Genomic DNA, 26625 nt, shown 5'->3' on the forward strand with positions numbered 1-26625 from the left:
AAAATTTTTTTAGAATTTTAATTAAAAATTAAAATCGCGAATTTGATTTGTTTTGTTTTACATAATAAACGAGAACAATTTTCTAGATTATTATATATATTATATAAATTATGTTAAATGTAGAAACGCGCGATAATCCTTATTACTATTTAATATCTTTTAATCATAAAGAATTCGATTACATTATGCAGACATTATGCATTTATAACGCAAAATTCCAAATAATGTTATTAGTGGTAACCGTTGCAATGTACGGCATGCCGCAGTACCTCTTGTAGGTAGATTAATATGTTTGCCAATATCACATATTCCTTGCATATACGTATTACCTCAGAATGTACAATATACTTAAAATATAAGCTCGATTTGAAAAGAGCTCTACATACATTCTTTTACTGAATAAAGAAATAAAATACTTATTATAAAAAGATAAACTATATTCTCTTAAAGAGGATAGAAAAGAAATTACCTATATATACGAACAACTTATCTTCGAAAAGAAAATGCGGTGAGATTAATTTTGAATATCTAAAGTAGGAAGTACGAATAATAATTACTATTACCTTCAAGTCTTTTCGAAAGACAACATTAATTTATTTACATAACATATAAATAAATAACATATCATTAAAAGAATAATATACACATAAATATATAATATATAGTATAAAATATTTATTATATATATATACGTAAATGTTAAATAGTTGATCCAACACTCACTTAAATTTGCCATATTTGTTTAGATTAACATAAAGAAACCATGTGTAAGTAAGTTTAGAATCACAAAGCTAATTCAAAAAGATTTCAATAGATAAGTATGTCGATTATAAATCCAAGGTATAAATACTTAAAGATGGTATACTTAAACATTTACTATACAGGAATAATTATTATTTACAGCGCTTCAACTTTTTAATAAAGTTAAGTAAACAAAACAGTATACTTAAACGGATAATATAATTATTTTCGCTGACATAATCACATATAATAATAAAATGCATAGGAATTAATGAGATTCCACTTATCAACTTTAGTTGGTACTCTTTAAAATTACATACACACGCAACACACATACAAATACATACATATATACATGTATGTTTTAATAAGTATTTTTTTCTTCAAAACTTATACAGTATGCTATATACAGGAATGCAGAACACGTTTACCATATATCGTGTGTATACATAGATATATATATATATTGTACTTAATGGATTTTTCACTCTATATTATCTTAATTAAATTCTATTCTTATTTTTAAAATACATACGCTCTATAAGTAACAAATATGAAGCAGGAGCACGGTCGATATATTTTTATAAAAACGATACAGAAATTTATAGAATATTTGTTTATATTTACACGTTACATATCCCGTTATAAATTATTCGATATATAATCATTTAATGATATACAGAATATTAATATACATTAGACTGTGGCATTTGCTGGTCTGTGGTTTGATATTTAGTGACTTTTAAAGTCATTTTCTTGACGGCGATGATGTAATGTTACAATTGATTTATCCACATTGACTTTTAGAATGTCTTTCAATAGATTTTTGCAGTCTAACGCAATATACGTCATAAACGTAAATAATTATCAAATTATAAAAAATGTTTTCAAATATCACAAGAGATAATAAAATTGATTAGCAGTTTCGTGATATGTATAATATATAAATTATACTATATAATTTATTTATTAAAAAAATGCATAAAATATTTGATGTATAAAACAGATTTTTAACGGAGTTGAACAATCGAATTAATTAATTTGTATAGTATTTCATAACTACATATATTTGTGACTTTAGTTTATAAATAATGTGAAAGAAATCTGCATATTATCCATACCATTCTGTTACATTTTTCAAGAAACGACACGTGTACGCCTTTATGTGCGTAAAAAGAACGCATAAAGTATTTGCCAGACACGTGTATCGGCGCAACCATTGAAAAGTATTATAATAGCAAGTTTCCATGACAAGGCTTTCACTCGACTGTATAGCAATAAAAAATGTGTTATTAAGAAAATGAAATTTTGTATATGTATTAATTTAAATAAGCGATTATAATACTTTTTATCAGTATCCGTCTATTCAAGAATCATTAAACATGTATCTTTCTTTGATATGCTCCCTTTGCTTTTCTATAAATGTGTGTGTGTATGTGTGAAGAAAAACTGAGAAATCAAAAGTATTAAAATATTTTAATATTTCTCTTCACACACGTGATAAAAAGTAACGAAACTACCTTATATAAACGATTGTCATATAAATTTTTTAGGAAGTTTATAAAAATACTTAAGAACGGATTATTATTAACAGTCGTATATTGATAACAAGTACAGATTATTTGATATAAACAAATAGATTTTATTATACGTAAAGCAAATAGTTTTATATTTTACATGTAATAAATATATGTTATGTGCAAAGCAGATTTCTGGCTTAATAGTACTCTGTTCGTTAATATTGCATTAGGCACAAATCCGTAAAAGAAAACTCACGGAAAACTGGTTTATCCAGCATTTTAAGTGGAATTGCATGGTCCCAAAAGAATATCCTCTTCTATACGTTACGGGTGAAATACCGAAAATTTTTTTCCCAGTGATTTCCCCAGACGAGCTTCTAGTCAATCGATCTCTGTCCTAATTGCGCAAAAAAATAAAATCTATGTGAAAGAGACGTGATAACTCGATTTCTTTTACGTCTGAGTTACATACCAATACACATGCGCAACTTATGTTCGATGGTTTTTCTCTTGGCAAAAAGTATCAGTGTTTCTGGCAGCGTTTTTGATATTTTTTTTTGTTTCTCTTTAATTACTTAATTATTCTTATAGTAAATTAATTTAATGTGTTAAATTTCATCGTATAGATTTTTTTTATAAAACATTCGAAAAAATATCAAAATCCTCCCCAGTTTATTAGAGTACTACTTTTTAAAGTAGCACTTTCGGAAAGCATTGATTTTCAAACTTTTAATTTATAATTTGTCTAAAATAAATGCTGGCTTTCTGTTAATGTCTGTATTAAACAAAAATTAAATATTACTTTGTCGTCACTGAAATTTTAGTTTGTCATTTTAAATGAGACTAAATAGAAAACTTCCAAAATCATCTTTTACTCTTTTATTTACTTCGATTACCACTTAGAAATTTCCAGTAGGCAGATATAATTATATAGGATTGTATTAAAAAATAACAAAATCAATTTAATTCAGTGAAGAAATGTACTAATACTTGAACATTTATTCACTACCTGTATTGCAAAAATAAATTATCCTATATTATTTTTTTTACTTCTTGAAAAGATAAAAAATTTTAATGATGAATTCTACGATTATCTTTAAATTAGGTCCCATAATTTGAAAATAATTGCCATATTCCTTGATTATCAGTGATAATTCTCTTATTATAATATATTAATAATTCATATATTCACGTAGAACTGGTTTCATGAATATATGAATATTTCATTCTCTCTCTCTCTCTCTTTCTCTCTCTCTCTCTATATATATATATATATATATATATATATATATATTTATACATATATGGAACATATATGTATATATAGGGTAAGTCAGAGTAAAGATGCCAGTAGGTCGAAGATGCCACATTGTTAATATTTCTTTCATTTCCCCTAGATAGTAATATTTTCTAATCGTTGACGTGAGATTGTTCATATAATACATGCAAGCTTATTTATACACAAATACTGACGTATAATTTTTGTATTTTTATATTAGATTTTAAATATCGTGAATGTTACAATATATTCGATAAATGAATGTCTAAAACAAAAATTTTTCTGAAATTGTGTTTACTAATTGTTAATGGTTAAACAGTTCAGTGTTAAAAAAAAATCTATGTTTTTGTAAATGTATTACACATCATTTATTGAGTGCTACATGTCTGTCACAGTACTTGCATCTTCCTCCATTACAGGCATCTTACCCAGGCATAGGGTTTTGCAGGGATAAACATATAATCAAATTACAACACTTTTCACACATGATATCTTTTAAGGTGGCTATTTTCAGCACTGCTATACATGAAAGCTTAAGTATCATTTTGCAAAAATTTCGAAATGGTTGGACTATTAACTTGTTCATATTTCTATAATATTTCTTAACTGTGACATCTTAAATTCTCTCGACTTACCCTATATACATATATATACATGTATCCTTCTTTTCTTTCAAGTAGAAAGTACATGACGTGAAAACAGAACATCGATCGTTTCTGATGCGATAATCAGAGGCTGCAAATGCAATTATAATGAAATTCAAGAATGAGACTCAAATTTATCTGTTTTTTTTTTTTTTACATATCGCAGTGTGTTTATTAATTATAAAAAAATTTTTTTAAATCTAATAAAATTAAAACCTTGATATTATATTTATAAATATTTCAAAGCAATTTTGCTATCTTCTTATATTTTTGAACTTTTATGTTACAAACATAAATGGAAATAAATTTTGGTAAACGTTATATCTCACCGAATCTGTTATTCACATACAGAAACTGTGAATTTACATTACTAGACATCACAGACGCGCGCTACGCGCGCGCTATTTATCTTTAATATTTCACTGTTATTATTACACTATTAACCGTACTATTAACCACACAACTGTCAAAATATGCCATGACATGAAGTAAGCGCAGAGAGAGAACCAATCGGCATGGCGAAAAAACGACAACAATACTCCGATAGATCATACAACTACATGCAAGATTCGTGAATCCTCTACGTCAGTCCAGTATTATATCGTTCCAAGTTTTACAACAACGTTTTCTTATTTTCTGACATATATATTTTGTTAAATCTGCCGTCTATAGTCGTCGACGTCGAACTTAAAGTCACAGATGCGTAAAACAGGTCTGGCGAAATAGTGTGCTCTTTCGAGGCGATTCAGGCAAACAGGATCATCTGGAATTTATCCTTGGATTTACGCCCACAAAAGCCTCGACGATTTGGGTTAAAACCTCGGTTGAAACCAGACACCGATAGGGGAGAATCATCGGCCAAGAAGCGCTGATGTTTCACGGGCTTACCGATTCCCTAATGCATGGTCACCATTAACCAACGATTTAATTTGATCTCTGTCGGATCTTTAAAAAGAACGAGATGCAAGCTATACATATGTACCTTTGTGGACTGCAGTGATACCGAGTCATACTCTTTAGGATCCTGCGCAGTATCTGCTCCAAACATCGACGGAACGTGATTCCGCACATTGCGTATAGGAGGAAATTGATGCTGAAGTTTGTATAATAGAGCAGCATGAAGAACTGCTGAAGACACCAGAGTGTCTCCGGTGTATTCTTCTTTGCCAAGGCGAAGAAGAACACACATAGACGAATCACGTAGCTGAAACAGAGCGAGAACTCGACTTGTATAATGCAATTTCCGTGCAAATTCGATTTCACCAAGAAATATTAACTATGTCATTTCCACTGTAAACTGCAATTTACATCTATTTCACAATTTATCTTCTTTGAAAAAAAAAATCGTAGATTTTTACTGCTTATTATGAAAGAATATACATATATATGTATATATTGTGACAAGATTCACTTTTCCTTCAAACTTGATAAAAAAATTTTAATTTTATAAAAAGGCATAAATATATTTACACGCAGAACATCATCTCTAAAACTTTATTTTCTCACATTATTACTTTGATATAGTAAATATTAAATAATAAATGACACAATGAAATTCTACTATAAATTATATAAATTTGTTTAAATAAATTAAACTAAAAGCTCAAATGTATGTATATATTCCTATCATTAAACATATAAACTATATTACTCGAGTGTAAATTATTCGAGTAATGCAACAGTCTATATATAATGTTTCCATGATAATATTGAAAATATTTTCGCGCGGCGCGGAGGACAATTAAACCTACAACATGTATTAAAGAAACAATGTGTAATCTAATCCGATTACATAAATTTATAATTATTTGTATGTGTTTATAAGCTATAAAAGAAGATTCAATTTAGCAAATATCACAAGCACATGAAATTTACAGTTAGAAGTCCGAAACACAAAGTGGAAAAACAAATAGGAAAAGCGTAAAAAATGGAAATATATATAATATAACGAAGATGCTCACCTTGGTAGATTAAGCAATATAAAGACTGTGCTAATAAGCACGAGCATTTTAGTGATGCTCTCCTGATTGAATCTGGTCGATCCGAGATTCCGACAAGATGACCTAACGTCTGCGAAGTGAAAAACAGATTCTATGTAGCTTTTGCATCTACTCAGAGACATAAAAGAATAAGAAGCTTATTTTATAGCTTGATGAAAATGTGTCTTTTTAATTTTAAATAGAAAACTTAAAAGCTTTATGAGATACAACCTTCTATTTTTTATTATTGTGTAACATTTGAAACTTTTATTAAGTCACGCAGTTTATGATTTTAATAATGCCAGACCGCAGTTATAAAAATCGTGCAAAAGATAATGTTTCCAGGAGAAAACCGCTTTGTGAAAGAATCCATTTTTAATTCCGTAAAGAAAATATTGACAACGATTATAATTTCTTATCGCGAGAGCGCGCGATTCTTATCTTATACGATATACTATGTGAGAGATTTGTAAGAGAGGCTCGAATCTCATGTCGCAATAGACTTAACTTACGTATACACGGAGCTTCTATTTCGGTTATCTGACAGACGTTCCGCGGTGTCGACGGCGGAGCAGATGTAGGTTGATGCCGGGAATGGTTCTTGGACGAGTGAAACGATGATTGCTGGGAGGGTGGTCTTCGCGTTCCATTCGTGCCCACGAGCGAAACCAGGTTTATATTTCCACCGCCGCCGTTATTGCTGCTATTGGCACTCTGAAATTTTTGTAAAGTACTGCCTTCACTTCACTGATATCTATAAAACCTGTCAACCTTCGCTTTATTCGCTACGCAGCTGATTCGTTCACGCATGAACGTTGGCCACGAGGATATTACTTTGGAATTGTTTTTGTGTTTGAGACAAAATTTGTCGCATAATTTTCAGAAACAGCGACATGCGTGATAAACTTGAAGCGTCACAAAATAGCACATCTATGAAATATTCAATTTTATTTATTGCATTATTAATTAATACAAATATTTTTGTATATATTTAATATATTTCGTATATGTATAAACCTTACTTGTATGTTGCAAATTTGTTATAGCGTAAAAATATAATTTCATAATAAGAGAAAACAAGACCGCTATATGATACACAATCGAATAAGATACAAGCCGTTTTCGGTCTAAGCTTAGATCTTAGGCAGCTCAATATTAATTTTCCGTATATATGTATTGATACATATACATATGTATATTCCAACTTTTTACTGCGCGCCAATTACAGTCGGACTTGAAACACAGCTATCGTTGGAACATTAAAAACCCTTCCCTCCCCGGAATTAAATCGACGCGATTCTAAAAACTGCAAAGAATTTATTGCGAAAAATATTACCTCAGCCAGGATTCAAACCTGGAACTTCCCTCATTCCGTGAAGGGTGTCGTAGATTTGTCTCGTTTTCTCTTATTATTTATTTCACGTCGCCTGAAAAAAACATTTCAAACTATTATTAACCGGTTATTGCGATAAATATTTTACCACATCCCTCAGTGGTCGAATTGGTACGACACCCTTCACGGAATGAGGAAAGTTCCAGATTCGAATCCTGGCTGAGGTAATATTTTTCGCAATAAATTCTTTACAGTTTAGATAATTAAATTGCGTCGATTTAATTCCGGGGAGGGAAGGGTTTTTAATGTTCCAATGATAGCTGTGTTTCAACTCCGACTCTGATCGGCGCGCAGTAATAAGTTGGAATATATATATGTATATGTATTATAATAAATAATACATAAGTACGAAAAATTAATATTGAGCTGCCTAAGATCTAAGCTTAAACCGAAAACGGCTTGTATCTTATTCGAGTTAATATAATTTCAATTTAATGCAAATAAAATATAATTTAATCAAAAAATATAAATTTTATATGGAATTTGCATTATAGATTTTTCAACTTATAGAGGCTTATAAAGAGTTATGTGAGATGTTTACAGAAAATTCTAATAACGTATGCAAATTCTAATAAATGTACTCACGGATATACACTTAGTTATCAGTTGTCACAAACATTTGAATATGAATGATAATGTCTTTTCATTCTTTTCAATACATCATCTTCTTCAGATATGCCAGTCATGATATAATTATACAATACATTGTGACAAATATACACTTAGTATTTGTTAATATATTTTGCTCATGAGCAATGTTAATATGTATTTATATTACATGTTTAAATCTAATACTACCTGTTTTACATGTTCCTAAAAGTAATAAAGTACTTCCAATTAATATTTGACGTAAAAAAAATGTGAATGTTTTGTTAACAGCAATCTTTTCATAAAAGAACACATATGTATTAATAATACTGTAAAAAATTGCAGATTGTGCAAAATTAGGATAAAGACAACTTTTTATATTTTTTTACATAAATAGCGTTAAAAGAAAAATTTTGAAATTATATCAGCTTTTCAATAAAACACCATATAATCTCCGACTCTAGTCTATTTTGTCCAAAAATGTTACAGAAGTTTAGGATTTTATACTTATCTGAAACGAATAATTAAATTAAGTTTCTTGCACTACATTACACATACAAATTCACATTTTGTTTTACATTAAAATCCTAACAATATTTATATGGAGTACAATTTTATATAAACATATACTATGCTTTGAATTATACACAGACGCAAGCTCCATAAGATGTGAGATAGTAACTGAAATAAACATGAACGAGCAATGCAGAAAGTGCAGCGTAATGCATTCACCGATACATAGTGACTAAACTACATGCATGTAGAATTTTTGCATAAAACGCACCTAGTGCGCCTTTTAAAACGTGCTTCATAAACATGCATTCTCTTGTAAGTTACGCAGTAAAGAAGGGATATTTTTTTTCACGTTTATCCAATTAATTTATAATAAACCACTGATGATTTTTACTTCAACTCAATATATAACTCATCAAAACATATATTATGATAAAATTATTTTACTTTGGCTCATAAAATACAAAATCTTCATAGAATATCAACAAATTAATAAACGGCGATACGAGTCAGGCACGGTACGTGGTACGCAAGTAAAGAAATTAATAGTTACAGAAGTAATGTAAAAACTGCGCGCCGATTATTTGTCGGGCTTGAAACACAGCTATCGTTGGAACATTAATTTGACGCGATTTAATTATTTTCAAAAAACTGTAAAGAATTTATTGCGAATATTTCATAGAATATTTATTAGAATATTTCATAGAATATTTATTTAAAAAAAAAAACGACTGTAATATATTGTGCGACTATGTATTCCACAATTAATCCGTAAACTTGATTTTTATAATAGTTTGGTTTAAGTCGATTTTAATTTAAATTAAAATAACATGAACAATTTCGACAACTTTATTTATGTATTTTGAAATGTTTTATTATATACTTAATAAATAGACAATGATAATAAATAATATTATTTACAAGAAAATATATATTTGACAGAATTGATATATGTATAAGAAGAATAGGCCATTCATTCAGTTAATATAAGTGAAAAGATCCAACAATTTATTGATATCCCGCATTCGTACAAAGTGTTAACCGGATTATTTAGAGGAATCCTTGGGGTGCCAATCATAGTAGTACACATATAAAGTGTGTCTATCCATTTTTCAAATCATCATTTTCATCATTATCACATTCAGTTGATAGAATGCTGTGTCCTTAATTGCGAACTTCCATTCACCTTCAATCTTCATCAATTTTCTTGTCAGAATAACTATTGAATAATTCTCAAAAGCTTCGATAACATTGAAATTATTCTCATTCATAGCTTGAAATTTTATATCAGCAAATACAAAAGTTAAAATTTTATTACATTATATCGATGTATCAAACGTTCGTTGTGGAAAACTACCATGTCAATTTTATTAGAATTTTAGCCATATATTCCAATTATATAATATCCTATAGAACTCGAAACTCACTCCGATTTGTAATCAAAATAATTCTATAAATATTTATTTCATGAATCTTTTTATCTCTATTAATTTTTTTCAATGAATAAATACATAATTATGTAAATATATTTAAAGATATCTATATAAAATATATAGATATCTAAGAATTCGAATTTTTCTCAAAAATTACGCAATTGATTAATCAAAAATTATTTTACACTTTTTTCTATTTTTATAAAAAAAATTATCTGCTATTTCATTCTATTATGGTTTATTGTTGACGCCTTATACATCGTAAATAAAAAATCCATACATCATCGATTAACCTTCAATTCACTTAATTCTCGCAACTCACTTACTCAAGAGAACAAGTTTTAACACGCCAATAAAAGTGAATTCATGAAAGACGTAGTAAGTCAATAATAGTATCATCGTCCTCAAATTTTTACTTAGAAGAATTTTTGCACTCAACGTCCTTATTTTTAATTCAAATCTGATTTATTAAAGCGTGTTTTTTTAGAGTGATCTATCTTTTTTCTGTATATTACAAAGCGATAAAGCGCGCGATAAAGAAAAGCCTGACAAAACAATTTCCATGAACAGATGAGCTCTGAAATAATAAATAAGAAATATTTATAATTATGCTTAGTAATTTGTATATTAAAGAGTAAATAATAAATCTATAAAAATTGATAAAAATTGTAGACTTTTATAACTAGAAAAGAAGACTGCATGTTTATATTATATGTCACATTGTTAAAAGAATTAATGTATTTTGGCTTTATTTCTAGATATATTACTTTTAAAATTTTGTGACATTATCATTATAAGAATACGTGTAGTCAAAACTAAGAAGTAAATTTATAATTTGTGATAAAAATAACAATTATTAAATGTTATTTATACTTGTTGGATTAGTGTTTTTTCATTTATCAGTTACGATAAATTGAAAAAGATACAAAACATAATATGATAAAGAATATTGTGCTTTTATTATTTATATATTGAATCAAGTAAAAATAGGCAATAACAATTATAAATTATTAGTAGAACATATCGTATTCTCTCTATTGTCTTATTAGAAGTTTGTTGGGCAATGATATTGATAAAATAGAAAGCCAATTGACCTCTAACCCAGCTTATTTGAAAAAACGAGCTTCGTATATTGATAAGAATATGTTTGCGAAAAAGTGCACCATCATTTCAAGAAGATAGTCAAAGTCAAGTGACTTTATGACATTCATATATCTGCGCACTCACTCAACGTTATATAATTTCATCGTGGCATACGTGCAGTAGCCAGTCATAAAATCTCACGCGTGGTGCGTGCATCTTACATCGCCAGATCTATCGAGTTAACCGTTTCCGATTAGACAGAAGTTCTAACGACAATTAACGAAGCTAGTACGATAATGTAATTTGTGCTTCTTCTTCTGGTGCCATTAACATTAACGACTAAGCGTGGAAAGCGTTTCAATCCGAAACTGCCAGACAATTAGAACTTAATCAGGAAAGTTTTCTTCTCGTATAACTAATTTGGAGATTCGCAATGGAGCCATCTACTTTGCTTCTGACTATTCTGGCAGCGAGTATTTGCTTATATTATTTTGTTCTAAGCAAGTTAACTTACTTCGAGCGACGGAAGGTCCCGCATGTGCGACCGATTCCACTGTTCGGCAACATGGCACCTTTCTTTTTTCAACGTATAGCCCATATGGAGCATATACAAAAGCTATACAATCTTTTCTCGAATGCAAAATACTTCGGCCTCTACGATTTTATGACTCCAGTCTACGTCATCCGTGATCCAGATCTGATTGCCACGATTGCCATCAAGCAGTTCGACAACTTCTGTGATCATAACAACTTCGTGAACGAAACTCTTGATCCGATAGCCGCTAGAAATCTGTTTGGCCTGAAAGGGGATCACTGGCGCGAGATGCGAAAGCTTCTTAGCCCTAGTTTCACGTCCAGCAAGATGAAGATGATGTTCGAACTTATGACTCAGTGCGTCGAGAACTTCGTCGATTTTGTGGCAACGGAATCCGGGAAAACCGGCAAGACATATGATATGAAAGAATTACTGGGCAGATTCGCCAACGATACAGTGGCCACGTGTGCCTTCGGCATCAGCGTGGATTCTTTTAAGCATCCGAACAACGAGTTCATCTTGCTTGCCAAGAAAGCAATGACTTTTGACAACTGGATGTCCTTCAAGTTCTTCATGCATAGAAACTTCACGCCACTTGCAAAACTCCTCAAGCTCAGAATGTTTGGCCCAAAGATAGAGAATTTTTTCAAAAATATCCTTTCCACCACTGTTAAGACCAGAGACGAGCAGGGAATTTTTCGTCCGGACATGATTCAGTTGATGATGGAGACCAGGAACAAAGGTAGCGGACCTAAGTTCGACATTGACGAAATGACCGCCCAGGCATTCGTTTTCTTTCTCGGCGGATTCGATAGTACCTCATCAACCATGAGTTTTATAGTTCATGAAGTCGCTGTCAATCCCGATGTTCAGAGAAAATTAAGGGAAGAAATTGATGATGTTGTCAGACAGACCAACGGTAAACCTACCTACGAGGCCATCAATCGAATGAAGTACTTAGACGCCGTGGTAAACGAGACTCTCAGAATATATCCGATAGCATCTTTCGTAGACAGAAAATGTGTCAAAGAAACCGAATTGCCACCAGCGACTTCAGACGGCGAACCAGTCATAATAAAGCCTGGAGAAAACATATGGTTCCCAGCTTTCTCTCTGCATCGCGATCCACAGTATTATCCACAGCCAAACAAATTTGATCCAGAAAGATTCCTTAACGATCAGGTGGACAATTCGGTCTATATACCATTTGGTGTCGGACCCAGAGTCTGCATAGGTAATAGATTCGCCCTAATGGAAGCAAAAATTATGATGTTTTATCTGCTTTGGCGTTGCGATATCGAACCCGATGTTAAAACCAGAAATCCTATTGTATTTACAAAGAAATCATTTGTCATGATGCCAGACGTTGGCTTTTGGTTGAAATTGCGAGCGAGACAATCGAAAACTCCTGTTACACAATTATCGAACGGACATGGAATTGAGGGACAGTGATGAAGCATATTTACAATTCATCAAGCATGGAATTATATACTTATATAAAGTTGCTCTTTCAAATTGTAGCAAGAATCCACTTTTCCTCAATTATATGTATATATAAAATAATTTAAAATTTTCAGCAAATTATTTTTTTAAAATACGTATCGTGACTTTAAAAAAATTAGGTAAAAATTTTTCAATATTTAGTATGTTCTTATCCAACACAGCAATTGTAATATTATTAATATAGATATACAATATCTTTCATGGTCTTTGTTTATACATAAATCAAGTAACTTAGTGATAATGAAAAAAATATTATGAATAGCTTATTATTCAACTTATTGCATAACTTCACAAATGGTTATGTATAAAGTATTTGAAAAGAGTGGCAATATTTTTAATTAAATCTAATTTTTGTGATAAATATAAAATGATAGCTTTATAGGGAAAAAATGTAAATTTTTCTTTAAAATATTTTAAAGAAAAATCATAATTTTCAATTACAATTCGAGACGAGATTTTAAATCATTATATTGATAAAATTGTACGATATTGCTTCGACAATCTATAAAAGAAATAAAGTCAAAAAAACAAATAAAAATTATATAAATATAGAAAAAGAAAATTACTCTTCTTTTAATGTTTTTATATTTTTTAATACTGCATATGTATGTTTTTAGTTATAAGTTTAATGAAGTATAACAAAATCAATCTTTTTCTAATACAAAATCTTGTAAATCAGGTTTTTATTCTTTTCAATATAATAAATGTAATAATGTAATTGTGTGTGTATGTGTGTGTGCACGCGCACGCGTGCGTGAGAAAAAATTAAGATCAAAATTGATTATAATGTTATACGCGTACAAAAAAATTGATATATACACGAGATCATTAAATTCATATATTTTAGGACAGTAGAATGTTTACTTATCATTATCATTAACACAGCAATAAAATTGTTAATTGACCTATAATAAAGGTTTGTTCTTGTCTGGCCAGACCGAATAAATTTTTTGCAAATAACTAAACTCTGGCCGTTTTATATTATTTAACTAAACTCTTATTAAAACACAAATAGAAAAATTATAGTTTTTTATTTAAAAAAAGTGATCATTTCTTGACTTGATCGTTTTTTTATACCTTGCAATTGAATATAAAAATCAATTCTGTACATGCAATACAATATAATATTAATCTACTCAATATGTTTATAAATCAAATACATTAGTTAACGAAGTACAAGCCAAGAAATATTATTAATATGTTATTAGAAAAATCTTCAATACTTTTTCTTATTTAACTCTGTTTTAATTTTATTATGTTTGAATAATCTTATAATATTAGACATAAATATTTCCTTATTCTGTTCAAAAATATACAACAATGATGTTGTTGAAGTGAGATACATGTATTTTTAGTTAGTCTTTAACCCAACTCAATTTGTAAATGATAAACTTCATGTGTCAATAATAATAATCTTAAAACAGTAAGATAGCACAACTTATTAAAAGACTATCAAACTCTGATGCAATTTTATGACTTTTACATCTGCGCACTTGAAGTAGAATTAATCGATACAGAGTAGAGAAGCAATTTTTATATCTTGCACATTTTTAGATAACATATCAGAACGATAAGCTATCGTTTATTGATCGTGTAAACGATCTAAGCTTTTAGATAAAAGAATAGAGAACTAATAAAATTAATGGTATTAATACATTTACTAGATTTATTCATAGTAGAATTAATAATCTTGTATATCTTTGTGTTACGTAACTGATATTAATTTATCAATCGAATATAAAAATCATTCGCGATCTCCAATCTGACTAAAATTTGAATCTGATTAGAATTTTCATGATGTTTTTTGATTGAAATGACAAGCGGGGAAATATAAGAATATTATTACGCGAAAATGCTTATTAAATGAACATAAAGCTGTGAAAATGTAAATAAATTATGTTCTTAATTTATAAAGTTCACTTTAAATATAAATTATATGTAAAGTTGATCTTTTAAATTACTTTTTTCGTCACATTTAATAGCCTCTATTTAAATATTTGAGGTAAAAAAGAAAAAGAAAGAAAGAAAGAGAGAGAGAGAGAGAGAGAATGTGTCAAAAATTAAAAGCATGGAAAAAAGTAATTGATGAAAATTTTACATTTATTTTATTCACTGTAAATATTTTCATAAAGAGTATAAGTATACTGTAGCGTTAATCGTTTTGATATTAGATGCAATAATTTTCATATCAAATTTTTATTTATATTCAGGTGACATTTTGAAGTTAACGGGCCATCTAATATGATTATTAAATTAATTATTATAATCAGTTTTTTTCTTCAAGAAACATTTTGTAATAGATCGTCTTAAAATGTCTTAAATCATGTATATTATACGGAATTTATTATTAATTTTGTTATTTGTATAAATGATTATACGCAGCATCTATCGAGTATCACTATATTTATAAAGAAAATTATTCTCACTCAGTATCACACATTATTTAATTATTATAATATCTCATCTTTTATTAATAAATAATATCATGTAGAGATACATCGCCTCTCATACAAATGCTTTGTACGGAAATTTCGAGCAGTCAGTAAAGCACAGCGGTAATAAATTCTATTCTGATGCATTATATATCCATGCAAAATGCATAGTCTAAAAGAAGACATGTTTGATGTACAACGTCCATTTATTTTCACAAATAGGAATGCATTTCATGTCTTTTATGAATATCGTTATACGATAAATTATCATATAAATAAAATATTCAATAAACTATCATACCTTTTATCTGTGCATTCAATAACAGCGGATTTAACTAGCCTTGTAAATTTAAATACTTTAATTTATAATATTAAAATTTAAATTTATAATATTAAAATTTAAATTTAACAACAAATTGAAATGTTAAATATAAATATAAATAATTTATATAATATATTAAATTAAATTTTAAATGTTACGTGGAAGATATACATATAAAAGAGTTATATAAAATTATGTATTTCTTTATTTTTGTATATATGCGATCGCTTGGATTAATCATGTCTATATCCAACACTTGAATTAATCATCTAATAGTATGCAAATATTAATAATTATGCAAATATTAAATCTATTATAAACGAAAAAAAAATCTAATAGTAAAGAAATTGGTTCTTTTATTTAATCAAAATTTAATACAGGCTTTTTCACAACAAAACTTTAATTTTTGCATCTCTTAATATTTTAATATTAAATATTTTGACACAATCATGTTTTGAAGTAAGATTCTTCTGAAATGATTTATACTTTGCGATAGTTTTGATCTTATCGATACCATTATAAGAGTCCAGAAAGTTTAATTGACTTTTTAAATCTTGTGATCTTATTATCATTATGCAAACAATTCGCCTAGTTCGTATCATAGGATACAGGTATGTGATAGGATACGCTAGGTATATGATACAAAAGTGTTTTAAAGTTATTTATTTGCAGAAAGTTTAAATTTTCTAAAAATTTTTTAATTAACAATATTGTATAAATAATTTATTAAACATATGTTTAGTTTAATTTGTAAAGACAAAGTAAATTGTACAAATTTATAAGAAAATATATTTTTTTTCTGAGACGATTTAAGATATTAGTTTTTCACAATCAAACATATTGTATTAAAAATTAAAAATTGTATAAAAACTAAATGTTGATCTTTTATCAAGCATTTGTTACAAAAAATTAGTTATTTATTTAGTTGCAAAATTTTTATCTAGAAAAAATCTTATCCAATAATATTAAAATAATTTTATATAAATATAAAATGGTTATATATGCAAATTATGTGTCATATGATCTATGCCGTTAATAATTATACACTAAACAGAAACGCGTAATATTCTCACAGTTGTATCACTATTGGTGTAAAATTAAATTATCGACACTTGGAATAATCATGTTGTGGTTGACGCAAATCGAACACATTCAAATCACAACACTCGAAACCGTTTCATGTCACAAAGAACACAATAGTGGACAATGTAACTTTACTTTTGAATTAAATGTTATTCCGTAAATAAATATTCAATTATAAGAAAGATTTTATAAGATATATAAAATATAATAAAATATAATTCTTTCATTTTATAAAATAATATTATAGGAGTAAATGTTATATCTTGTATAATATCATGTTAATTATGTTAAAATTATACCACTGCAATTATTATAAATCTGAGATATATTTACCATAAGATAATTTTTATTTATTAAAAAAATTGATCAAAATATTATATATATTGTACATACAAAACAGATTTTTTGTCGTATGATTAGTATGTGTAGTATTTTTCGTTAAGAAAAAGATTAAACTTTTTTTTTAAATAATTCTAATTTTTTTAAATAATTCCTATGTATCGTATACATTAATACATATAATATTATAGTAATTTTTTACCTTTATTGTATTATTTATTAGATGCTTACAGATTTATCGTCATTTCATTATAAATAAACTTGCAATTGATTAATGACCAAAAATGTATTCACAATCTCAAGATATTACAAATAAATTTTTTTTTTAATTTACATCTTTTTTCTTTTAAGCAGGATGGATGGCTGAATATAAAATGCAGAAATAGTCAGTATATATGTAGATTCAATGCTTCATCGATTATACATATTGAGAAATAAGATATTATATACCAATTAGTCTGACTGTATGCATTCTATTATATTATATGAGGTTGTGCTATTATGCTGAAAAAGATACAACAAATAATTCTAATCTGCAAATAATTATGTGCGATGTATGTACATATAGTTTAAGTTTTTAAGTAATTCTTTTGAAGGTCTGTTGTTACTGATAGTCTGATCATTAAAAGTCTATTTTGTTTTACAAATGTCGGTTAAACCTTTGTTAAACTAAGTTGAATTAATCTTTTTTGGCTCTAGAACTAAGATTAGGAGAAAGATAAACATAGTCAGTAAATTAATCTTGAAGTTAATAAATATTTGCAAAACTGGCAATAAGTTTAAAAGCTTTACGTACAAAATCAATCTGCGGCTAAATTGAAACTAAGAAAAAAAATTGTAAGAAACGGGTGGCAATCGACTTTATTTCAAATCTAAGATATTTTTAAAATACGATTGATAAAGAATATAAAAAGTTCATTGATCGGCTTGGAATATGCAAATAAATATTAAGTTAGCAAAATATATTGAATGAATAATGTATGATACAATCTCATATTATTTTATTACGAGTATTGATTTTATTCATCAATAAAATCAGCAAAAATATTATTTTATTGATATTCCTTGATCTCACTTTTCCACGGTTGTTAATTTATTAGAAATAAATAAATTTTTTCATTCGATCAAAAATATATTATTTTTAATCATTATTAATTTAAATAATAGTAATAATATAATAAACATTATATATATTAAATAAATATATAAAGAGAATATTCGAATGTTTGTATTCCGAAATATTGTTGATATATTCAACGATTGAATTTATTGTACATGGCAAAGTATATGTATGGCATTGTACATGAAAAGAGGGCAATCGCCGGAATTTTGTCCCGAATACCAGGATATAAATAATACGATGGTTCCGCTCGAAGCAGACTGGGCTCTTTTCTTCAATCCTTTGTCAAAAGAGAAATATTGAAAAGGCAATGTTGAAAGTCCATATCTGTTAAAATGTATCCAATCCTGCTTTCAATTTCTCAAAAAATATAAGACCCACTCGGAAGAGCACAGATAAAAAAGAATATGAAATATGTAAATTATTCTCATTCTCTCTTCAATTTTATTCTTACGGGTCATTACGCGTCTTTTAAATTTTACAATATTTCTGCGTAAAATTATCCTAACATCAGTGTTTCAAATTAAATTGTTTTATGCACTATAGTATTATTAAAATAAAAAAATATAAAAAATAAGAACTAATAAAAGCATGTAAGTACTGAAAGCATTAGAAAGCAAAACGTTTCAGTATCTAATTCTAATTTCTATCTTTCAATAAATATCACCTAAGAGATATAAACCTGATTACATTTTAATATACCGAGAAAATCGAACTTTCCTAGAAATCAAATTAATATGTAGCGTTTGCGTCATTACATCTTTATATTTTCAATTCTTGTTATTGCGATAATATAACAGCAGCAATTAATAGATAATAAACAGCAGTACTACGATTAATATGATAATTACGATCAGTATTTCGCTCGATAAAAAATACAAGTTTGCTGACGAAAGCTTTCTTAATAATGTTTAGCATCTAAATATCTGTAATTTATTTTCTTGCAACGTTGCAAATAGTGATTTGTTTAGACATTTCCCCAGAACATTTTCTTTCTTATTGCGTGTAAGTATTAGAGATACGAAGAATATTATGCGCATATTCTACTATATTTTATCATCTTGCTCGATATTTAACATTCCGTTTCATAATGTAGAACACGTAATCTTACAGATTATGGAGTTATGAATAAGCAAACACTTAAAACAAACACAAGAATGGGAACTCTGTAGTAACATGCAAATGCAAATGAGATTAAACACGAAATAATTATTATATTGTTGCATCTGAACTCCGTATCGCATTTCGCAGCATTCGCGATTCACAACACGATATTAAATTTTACGTCCAAGATCAATCGTATTTCGTAGTTGTTATGTTAAATATACATTAACATTTGCTTGTATAAAGCAAACGTTCGTAATGATAACAGCATATAATAGTAAACTGTATCAAAATATAATTATGCAGCCAATCACAATGCGATCATTCGGTTTGGTCGACTTAGATCGCTTCTCTTTTCTTTCGTTGATGATTCTTCGATTTACAGATCAATATTCTTATCGTCTTTGATATTGATTTTTCTTACATTAATGTGCTTTTTTTCTTTGATAGATAAGATAAATCAAACTTTTATTTTTAAGCAGAGATGTAATAATTTAATATAAAATACTTATAAGCAGAATAATTTGAAAAACATAAATTGCATAATACAAACTAAATACTCAAAATAGTATTATACAAACAAACAAAATTATTTTTTGCTTGTGTTTTTCTAAATCAAACTTAGTACAAATTTATGTTACATACCAAATATGATTTTTGTAAAATTTACGTAAAAAAGTCACGGTGCAGTCTCGTATCGCGTGTACTTGGCGCGAAACACTATCGTGTCTCTTGATCAGAAAAATAATATACTTAAACACAACACAAAATATGTCATTAGTTCTATTAAAACTAGGCCATAGAATTATGTAAAATTTTTCCATCTTGTCATTATTTTTTATTGCACACACGCAGATCGCCAATTGAATTTATTTTTTAATATTTACAAATTGCGTACATAAAATATAAAAAATTAAATTGTTAAGAAACCGATTTTTATCTCTATTAAAATAAATAAAATGTCATATTTTATTTTAATAAAAACGCACAAATAAGAACACACCGAAGGGTATATAAGATAAGAAAAATTTTCAATCACTTACATGAAAAATAAGATAAAAATGTAAAAATATCTTTACTCAAAACGATATAGTCAAACAATATCATAAATTTATTTCCAAATATATAAATTTACAAACAAGTATCCGTATAAAACATATAAATCGATCTTATAATCAAATTAAAAATTAATGTTTTCATATAGTCAATAATTAATTTGCATGTTACATTTTTTAAATAAGTATGCATTGCCATCATAATCTTTTACTCGTCTAACTCGATAAAACGACGTTTTATCTCCTTAAAACTGTGCGCACTGTAAAATGAACTTTATCCCGCTTCTAATATTAATTTCCGGTAGAAAATGGTGACTTTAAAACTTATTTACTTTTATTCGAAGTGACAAATGACTTAGAATTCAATCCTTATCTTATGAAAGATGATAGTTTCAATATCTTCTGGATTGCGTCGAGAAATTCATAATGTGATTGAGTACCTGAAACGTACAGGTAAACATCAAAACATGGAAATCGATATTCGCACGTGTTTATTAGCAGCAACGGAGAATCTCTAATTCCCTAATCGTTAAGTTCCTAAGTTCCGCAATAAAAGTTAGTATTAAATGTTTCAAGATATTTCTTATATTCTTCCTTTTCCTTTAAAAGAAAATCTGTTAAACAAAAATGTATATAAATGACTATCAATATATGCGGAATCAAATGGAAATTTCTTTATGTTTTAAAAACAATCTAAGGATGAAACAGATTCTTACAAAATAATTTTGCAGTGTCTTTTGCAACGAAATTTATGTTTTGAATCTGAATTATATACGTATTTATTTATTACATAATATATAATTCCATATCCACTTCTTTCGTATCATATGTACACAAAACGCGCTTGAAAAATAGTAATGAATGGTACACATAAATTCTTCAATAACACATCTACTTTTCTCTGTTTGTTGTTTTAACAGTAAAAATTCAGAAATTATGTATGCTAAAATGAGTCGAATGAGGAGCTGAGTGTTGTTATTCTTTAAACATACCGAGAATTCCAAGCTATGTTTTACATTTAACATGAACAAAAATGCAAATGTTTATGTTAAAATTAAATTACAGGAAAAAATGTTTCTAATTATCATTTTTGAACTTTTATACATGAAATAGCTTTCATTTCTTGATGTTTCTGGATAAATTCAAACAATGGAACAACGCGTACAGATGTAATGTATATTTGCTACAACAGACTTTAATTCAATTTAAATATACAGATGGTATTAATAGCAGAGTATTAAAATCAGAATGTAAAGTCAAAAGCACGAACATACTTATCTTAGCTTTAATTATATATCATACTATAAAGTTTAACTTACATATAATCAAAGTGAAAGAATATTCCAAAATTATTTTAAAAGAATACGACGATTGAATCAACATTGAGGCATAAATATAAATATTTTTTATAAGAAACATATTTTTTTTGTAGTAGGTAAATATTTTTCATCACGCATATTTTTACTCATGCAAAGAAAAATTCTGGATATCTCTCAAACCTATCTTTGGATAAATATTTCTCAAAATATATTTTATGAATATGTTTCTCTCGCGTCGATTATAACTTCTAATTTGTAGATGCGATATCCCGAGATATATACGTCGCGCAATCGTTTACGCCTCTCTATACACCCACTGATAGCGGTATCAATAGCCGTGCAAAAAGCAGATTCCACGCGATTCACGATATGTCGATAACATATACCAAGTCGCGATTATAAACAGCGAGCAGCAGGAAGCGGCAATGCACGCGCACGTCGATCCGTAAAGATGAATGGTGGCGGTTGGTTATGTAAGCTGTGGGGAGTATTTATACGTCGGTCCAAAATAGTCGACAAACCGCATTCGGAGGTGGCACGTTTCTCTGATAGCATATGGTTGTCGACACACTTTTTATCGGGGCGACAATATATCGAATCCTAATAACAAAAAATCTCACGTTTGATGAATTAAAGGGCATTGACACCATGATATTTAAATGTCTATCCACTCCCTTTAAAGAGATATGCGATGATTTTATTATATAGTTTTATTTTTGCATTATATACATTCTATATCATATTTATCAATTCTATAATAGAGTGATTGATATGATATTTCTCCTCATTATCAGCCAAGGCGGATCCTGTTTATTTTTATTGTAAACCGATTTGTGTGAACATGTTCTTTACATGTTTTTTACTTTTTCTATATAGTAGCAGTACGTACGCCTTTAAGGAATCGCATAAACAGGTAAACTATTTCCAGATCTGTTGATGTTTCGGATTACATATGCTTGCCTTGATGCTCTACTCATACGAACAGCATACATGCGGTCGATCGCGGGGAACCCAATATTTCAATGTTTACTCATCGAGATTTATGACAACACATGTGTGTGGGAAGAAACACTCTTCTTGACTGATACCGCGAGTGCTATATCCCGAATTTCAAGGCCTCACATCTTCAACAGTAATCCAGGGAAAAGATATAATAAAAAATAACATCTGCATATATCTTAATATTTTCTGACAATGTGCAAGTCACGCAAAATTTTTTCTATTTTAGTAATGTCACACGTTAAATTTTCCAAAATTATGATGAGAACACAATAATTATATATTATTCAATTATTTTGTAAACTAATTCAATGTATGTGTGTATATATATTATATATAATGTTGTAGATGTGAATTGTGTCATAATAAATCGTGCACGGACAAACACTTAACGGTATCAGTTAAGTGAAAGATATATGCGTATATATACGGACATGTGAGCATTACTCAAGTGGATAAAAGCTTTAAAGCAAAGAAAACATTATATAACACATCCCGAAGCGCGTTTTGCTAAACTTTAAATGTCAATATACATAATTATTATTCGAAATATAAATTCCAATGGAAATTCGCACGAATATAGAAAACGGGCTAACTAAAAACCAGGCGCGGTAAATAATGCGCAAAAGTTTTATTTTTATTTCTATTTTGCATATCTTCCAACCTTGATTGCGCGCCGACTAAACAGAATAAAAAATTAAGTCGAATCGATTTAATTAAGTGTAGGGGGAGAGGGGATTTTACTACTCCAACCGGAACTGTGTTTCAAGTCTGACAAATTTAGTCGGCGCGCAGTCAAGGTTGGAAGATATGTAAAATAGAAATAAAAATACAACTTTTGCGCATTATTTACCGCGCCTGGTTCTTAGTTTGCCCGTTTTCTGTATTCGTACATAATTATTGTTTTAATATTTATTAGATATTTTTTAATAAAGCAAAATTATTACGCATATAATCTTCCTCAAGTTATCTTTCAATCTAAAAATTAATTAATTTCTGTTCTCTTTATATTTTTTCTCTTTATAGTCTATTAACATTTAAAAAATTTATTTTAAAAATTTAATTTATGTAAATATTGTACAGATTTGAGGGAAAAATCAGTATATACAATTTATTTTTCGACATATAATTTTCTAACATAGAAATATATATATTATACATATAAGAAAAGCAAATATTTTAATTAATGTGTCCGACGGATTAAAATTTTTTACGATACAGAGCTACAATATTATAATATACAACATGAATTCACAACAAAATAACGTAATATAAAATAAAATCTCTTTATGTAATAAGAAAAGCGGCATAAAGACAACCCACATCTCCAATAGCATACAGATTAGTTGCATGCATGAGCAACATCAAAATACAATTTAGGGGAGGAAACTTACCGGGATTTGATTGAGATTGATATCAGATTTCTCCCTGTTGGGACAATTTGCAGTGTAACCGGGCTCCTGATTGAATCGCCTGTTAAACTTTAGGAGATTCCTCATAATCATGGTGTTCATCACGATGATGAGTACGAGCGGCACGATCAGACTCGCTATACTATCGATAATGCTAATAATCTGCATGGTCTCCAGGTACTCGATCTTTAGTTCGCACACCTCGTCGCCGCCCTGGTTCTTCACTACCCCGGCGGTGACGAAGGCGTACGAATGGCTAACCAAGGCGAGAATTGTTAGCACTAGGATGATCGTCTTTGCACGCGCCACGGTGCACATGTGCGGTCGGTGCAGCGGATACTGTACGGCGATGAATCTCTCCACGGTGAAGGCGACAATTAGCCAAACGCTGAGCGAACTGCAAACTGCGCTGACGTACACCAGAGTTTCGCACCAGCCGTTATTGTTAAAGACTTTCCATCCGATTGTACTGTTAAGCCACACGAGAAGCAGGGACATGAGGAAACTAAAATCGGTGGTGGCCAACGCCGCCAAATAGTAACTGGAGCTACGTAGCTTCAGATGCGTCTTGAGGAAAACCACGCACGACAACAGGTTGCCCACCAAGCCCAACAAGATGATAGACGGTATGTAGTAAATATGGCAAAAATCTAGAAGGAAGTAGAGCGAGTTGCAGAAGCTGTCCGATTCCTCTTCTATCTCGAAAATCGTTTCGAGGCTGTGATTTTGATGATCGTAGTACGTTACGTTCGACCAGGCCGTCGATCTTCGAAATCGCGACAGGCCGCCGATCGTCGCCGGTATATGGCGACATCCCAGAGTGTTACTCGACAGTTTTTGAAACGCGAACATGATTGCTCTCGATTGTGAGATTATATTGACCGAGACAATCTTTCCTCGATGCTTGTTGCTTCAAGAAACTGTTCAATCCGCAAAATCGGTCACGATGCACAAAGTGCATCAGCGAAAATTGCACGTTGCAGTATTATTGTTTATTCTCCAGATTCGTTAGTGCGACATCGTTGATCAGGCCAGTATGGGTCACGAAGTACGGAATGCTGGAATCGAGAGTGCAACAGGCGAAATGATGATCCAACTGGAATTCCCAGTTCTTTCCCGGAACGCATAGCTCACGTTGATAAGGACGCGTGTACCTACGCATTTGATGGGGACTTGTCAAAGTCATAGATAGTATAGTCGTTGAACATGAACGACAGTGTCCTACGCAGAATTACGTTAAGTATTCGAATCATGCGTGATGAACATCATAATAAATTGTTCGACAGAAATTCTCTGTGCTTTCTCCAATGTCACACTGCGAAAATCAGTTAGCGATGAGTAACAAAAGATTGATAAAGTTTCTCTAAATTTACAGGCAATTAATACAAGTAATAGATTATAATATTCTAGAAAAACTCAGACTGAGAATTAGACGTTTAATTCGCATCGAAGTTTCGTACATATTTATTCAATAAATGTTCAAAAAAATTTATAATTAAGTTTGATATAAAATATCCAACGAGTAAAAAAGGAGCAGACCTAATTAAAAATCAGGCACGGTAAACAGCGCCCAGATCGTTCCTTCGTTTTATAAAATGTTATTCATTTTGTACATTTTGTACGTTCTTAGTTTCAGACCACACCATTAAAAAATAACAATCGTGTGAGTCATGTATACGTCTATACGGTGACCCTCTAAAATGTTTATTTCAAACAAATATCAGTTGTACCTCGTTGCTTGTGATTCATATGGCTCTTTCCGATGGATGAGATCCGAACAAATCCTCCCGTTACGGCTGGAATCGAATGGAGCCTCTTTAACGCTTATTCGTCGTGAATTCCAAGAGAATCGCCGATAAACGTATACACGACTAACACGATTATTATTCGCTGAGGATGGTTCGAAACTAGGACCGAAAACGTACAGAATAAGTAACATTTTACAAAAACGAAAAAACAATCTGCTCACTGTTTACCGTGCTTGATTCTTATAATTAGTCCCGCTTCTCCTTTACCAGTTGAATATTCATAATTTAACTAAGAGACTACTTGATCGGACACATTCGATTGCAACGCGAACGCATTCCGTTGTGAACAAACGCGCTGCGTAATGGTTGGAAGTTTTCCAACGTTGCTGACACCGTCGGTATTGAGCGCAGGATTGGATTGCGTTTAAATGTTCGGACATTCGTTTTCGTTCACCGAATATTTTTTTTCTGTCTAAACGTC

The 26625-nt window shown here is 29.5% G+C and overlaps 3 protein-coding genes across 4 annotated transcripts in view; 2 read left to right on the top strand and 1 right to left on the bottom strand.

Annotated features, from left to right (window-relative positions):
- Nucleotides 1-26625, top strand: part of LOC112460980 (dynein heavy chain 1, axonemal-like) — a 78852-nt gene that overhangs the window by 16197 nt on the left and 36030 nt on the right. The gene's annotated exons all lie outside the window — the stretch shown is intronic.
- Nucleotides 1729-25406, bottom strand: LOC112460966 (pyrokinin-1 receptor-like). 2 transcript variants are annotated; one of them, XM_025025940.1, is made up of 5 exons: nt 24379-25406; nt 6676-6877; nt 6146-6254; nt 5167-5388; nt 1729-2658 (listed from the first exon to the last, which is right to left on the bottom strand). In XM_025025940.1, exons 1-5 carry the CDS (start codon nt 25246-25248, stop codon nt 2643-2645), a joined length of 1419 nt encoding a protein of 472 aa, XP_024881708.1. In that variant the 5' UTR covers nt 25249-25406; the 3' UTR covers nt 1729-2642. The 2 variants fall into 2 exon arrangements, with proteins under 2 accessions (XP_024881708.1, XP_024881707.1); XM_025025939.1 differs by lacking the exon at nt 1729-2658 and adding an exon at nt 4447-5079.
- On the top strand, nt 11346-13284 carry LOC112460965 (cytochrome P450 9e2-like). Its single transcript, XM_025025938.1, has one exon. It carries the CDS (start codon nt 11607-11609, stop codon nt 13158-13160), a length of 1554 nt encoding a protein of 517 aa, XP_024881706.1. The 5' UTR covers nt 11346-11606; the 3' UTR covers nt 13161-13284.

Source organism: Temnothorax curvispinosus, unplaced genomic scaffold (assembly GCF_003070985.1).
Source record: "Temnothorax curvispinosus isolate PA1 unplaced genomic scaffold, ASM307098v1 QBEX01010941.1, whole genome shotgun sequence".
Classification (NCBI taxonomy): domain Eukaryota; kingdom Metazoa; phylum Arthropoda; class Insecta; order Hymenoptera; family Formicidae; genus Temnothorax; species Temnothorax curvispinosus.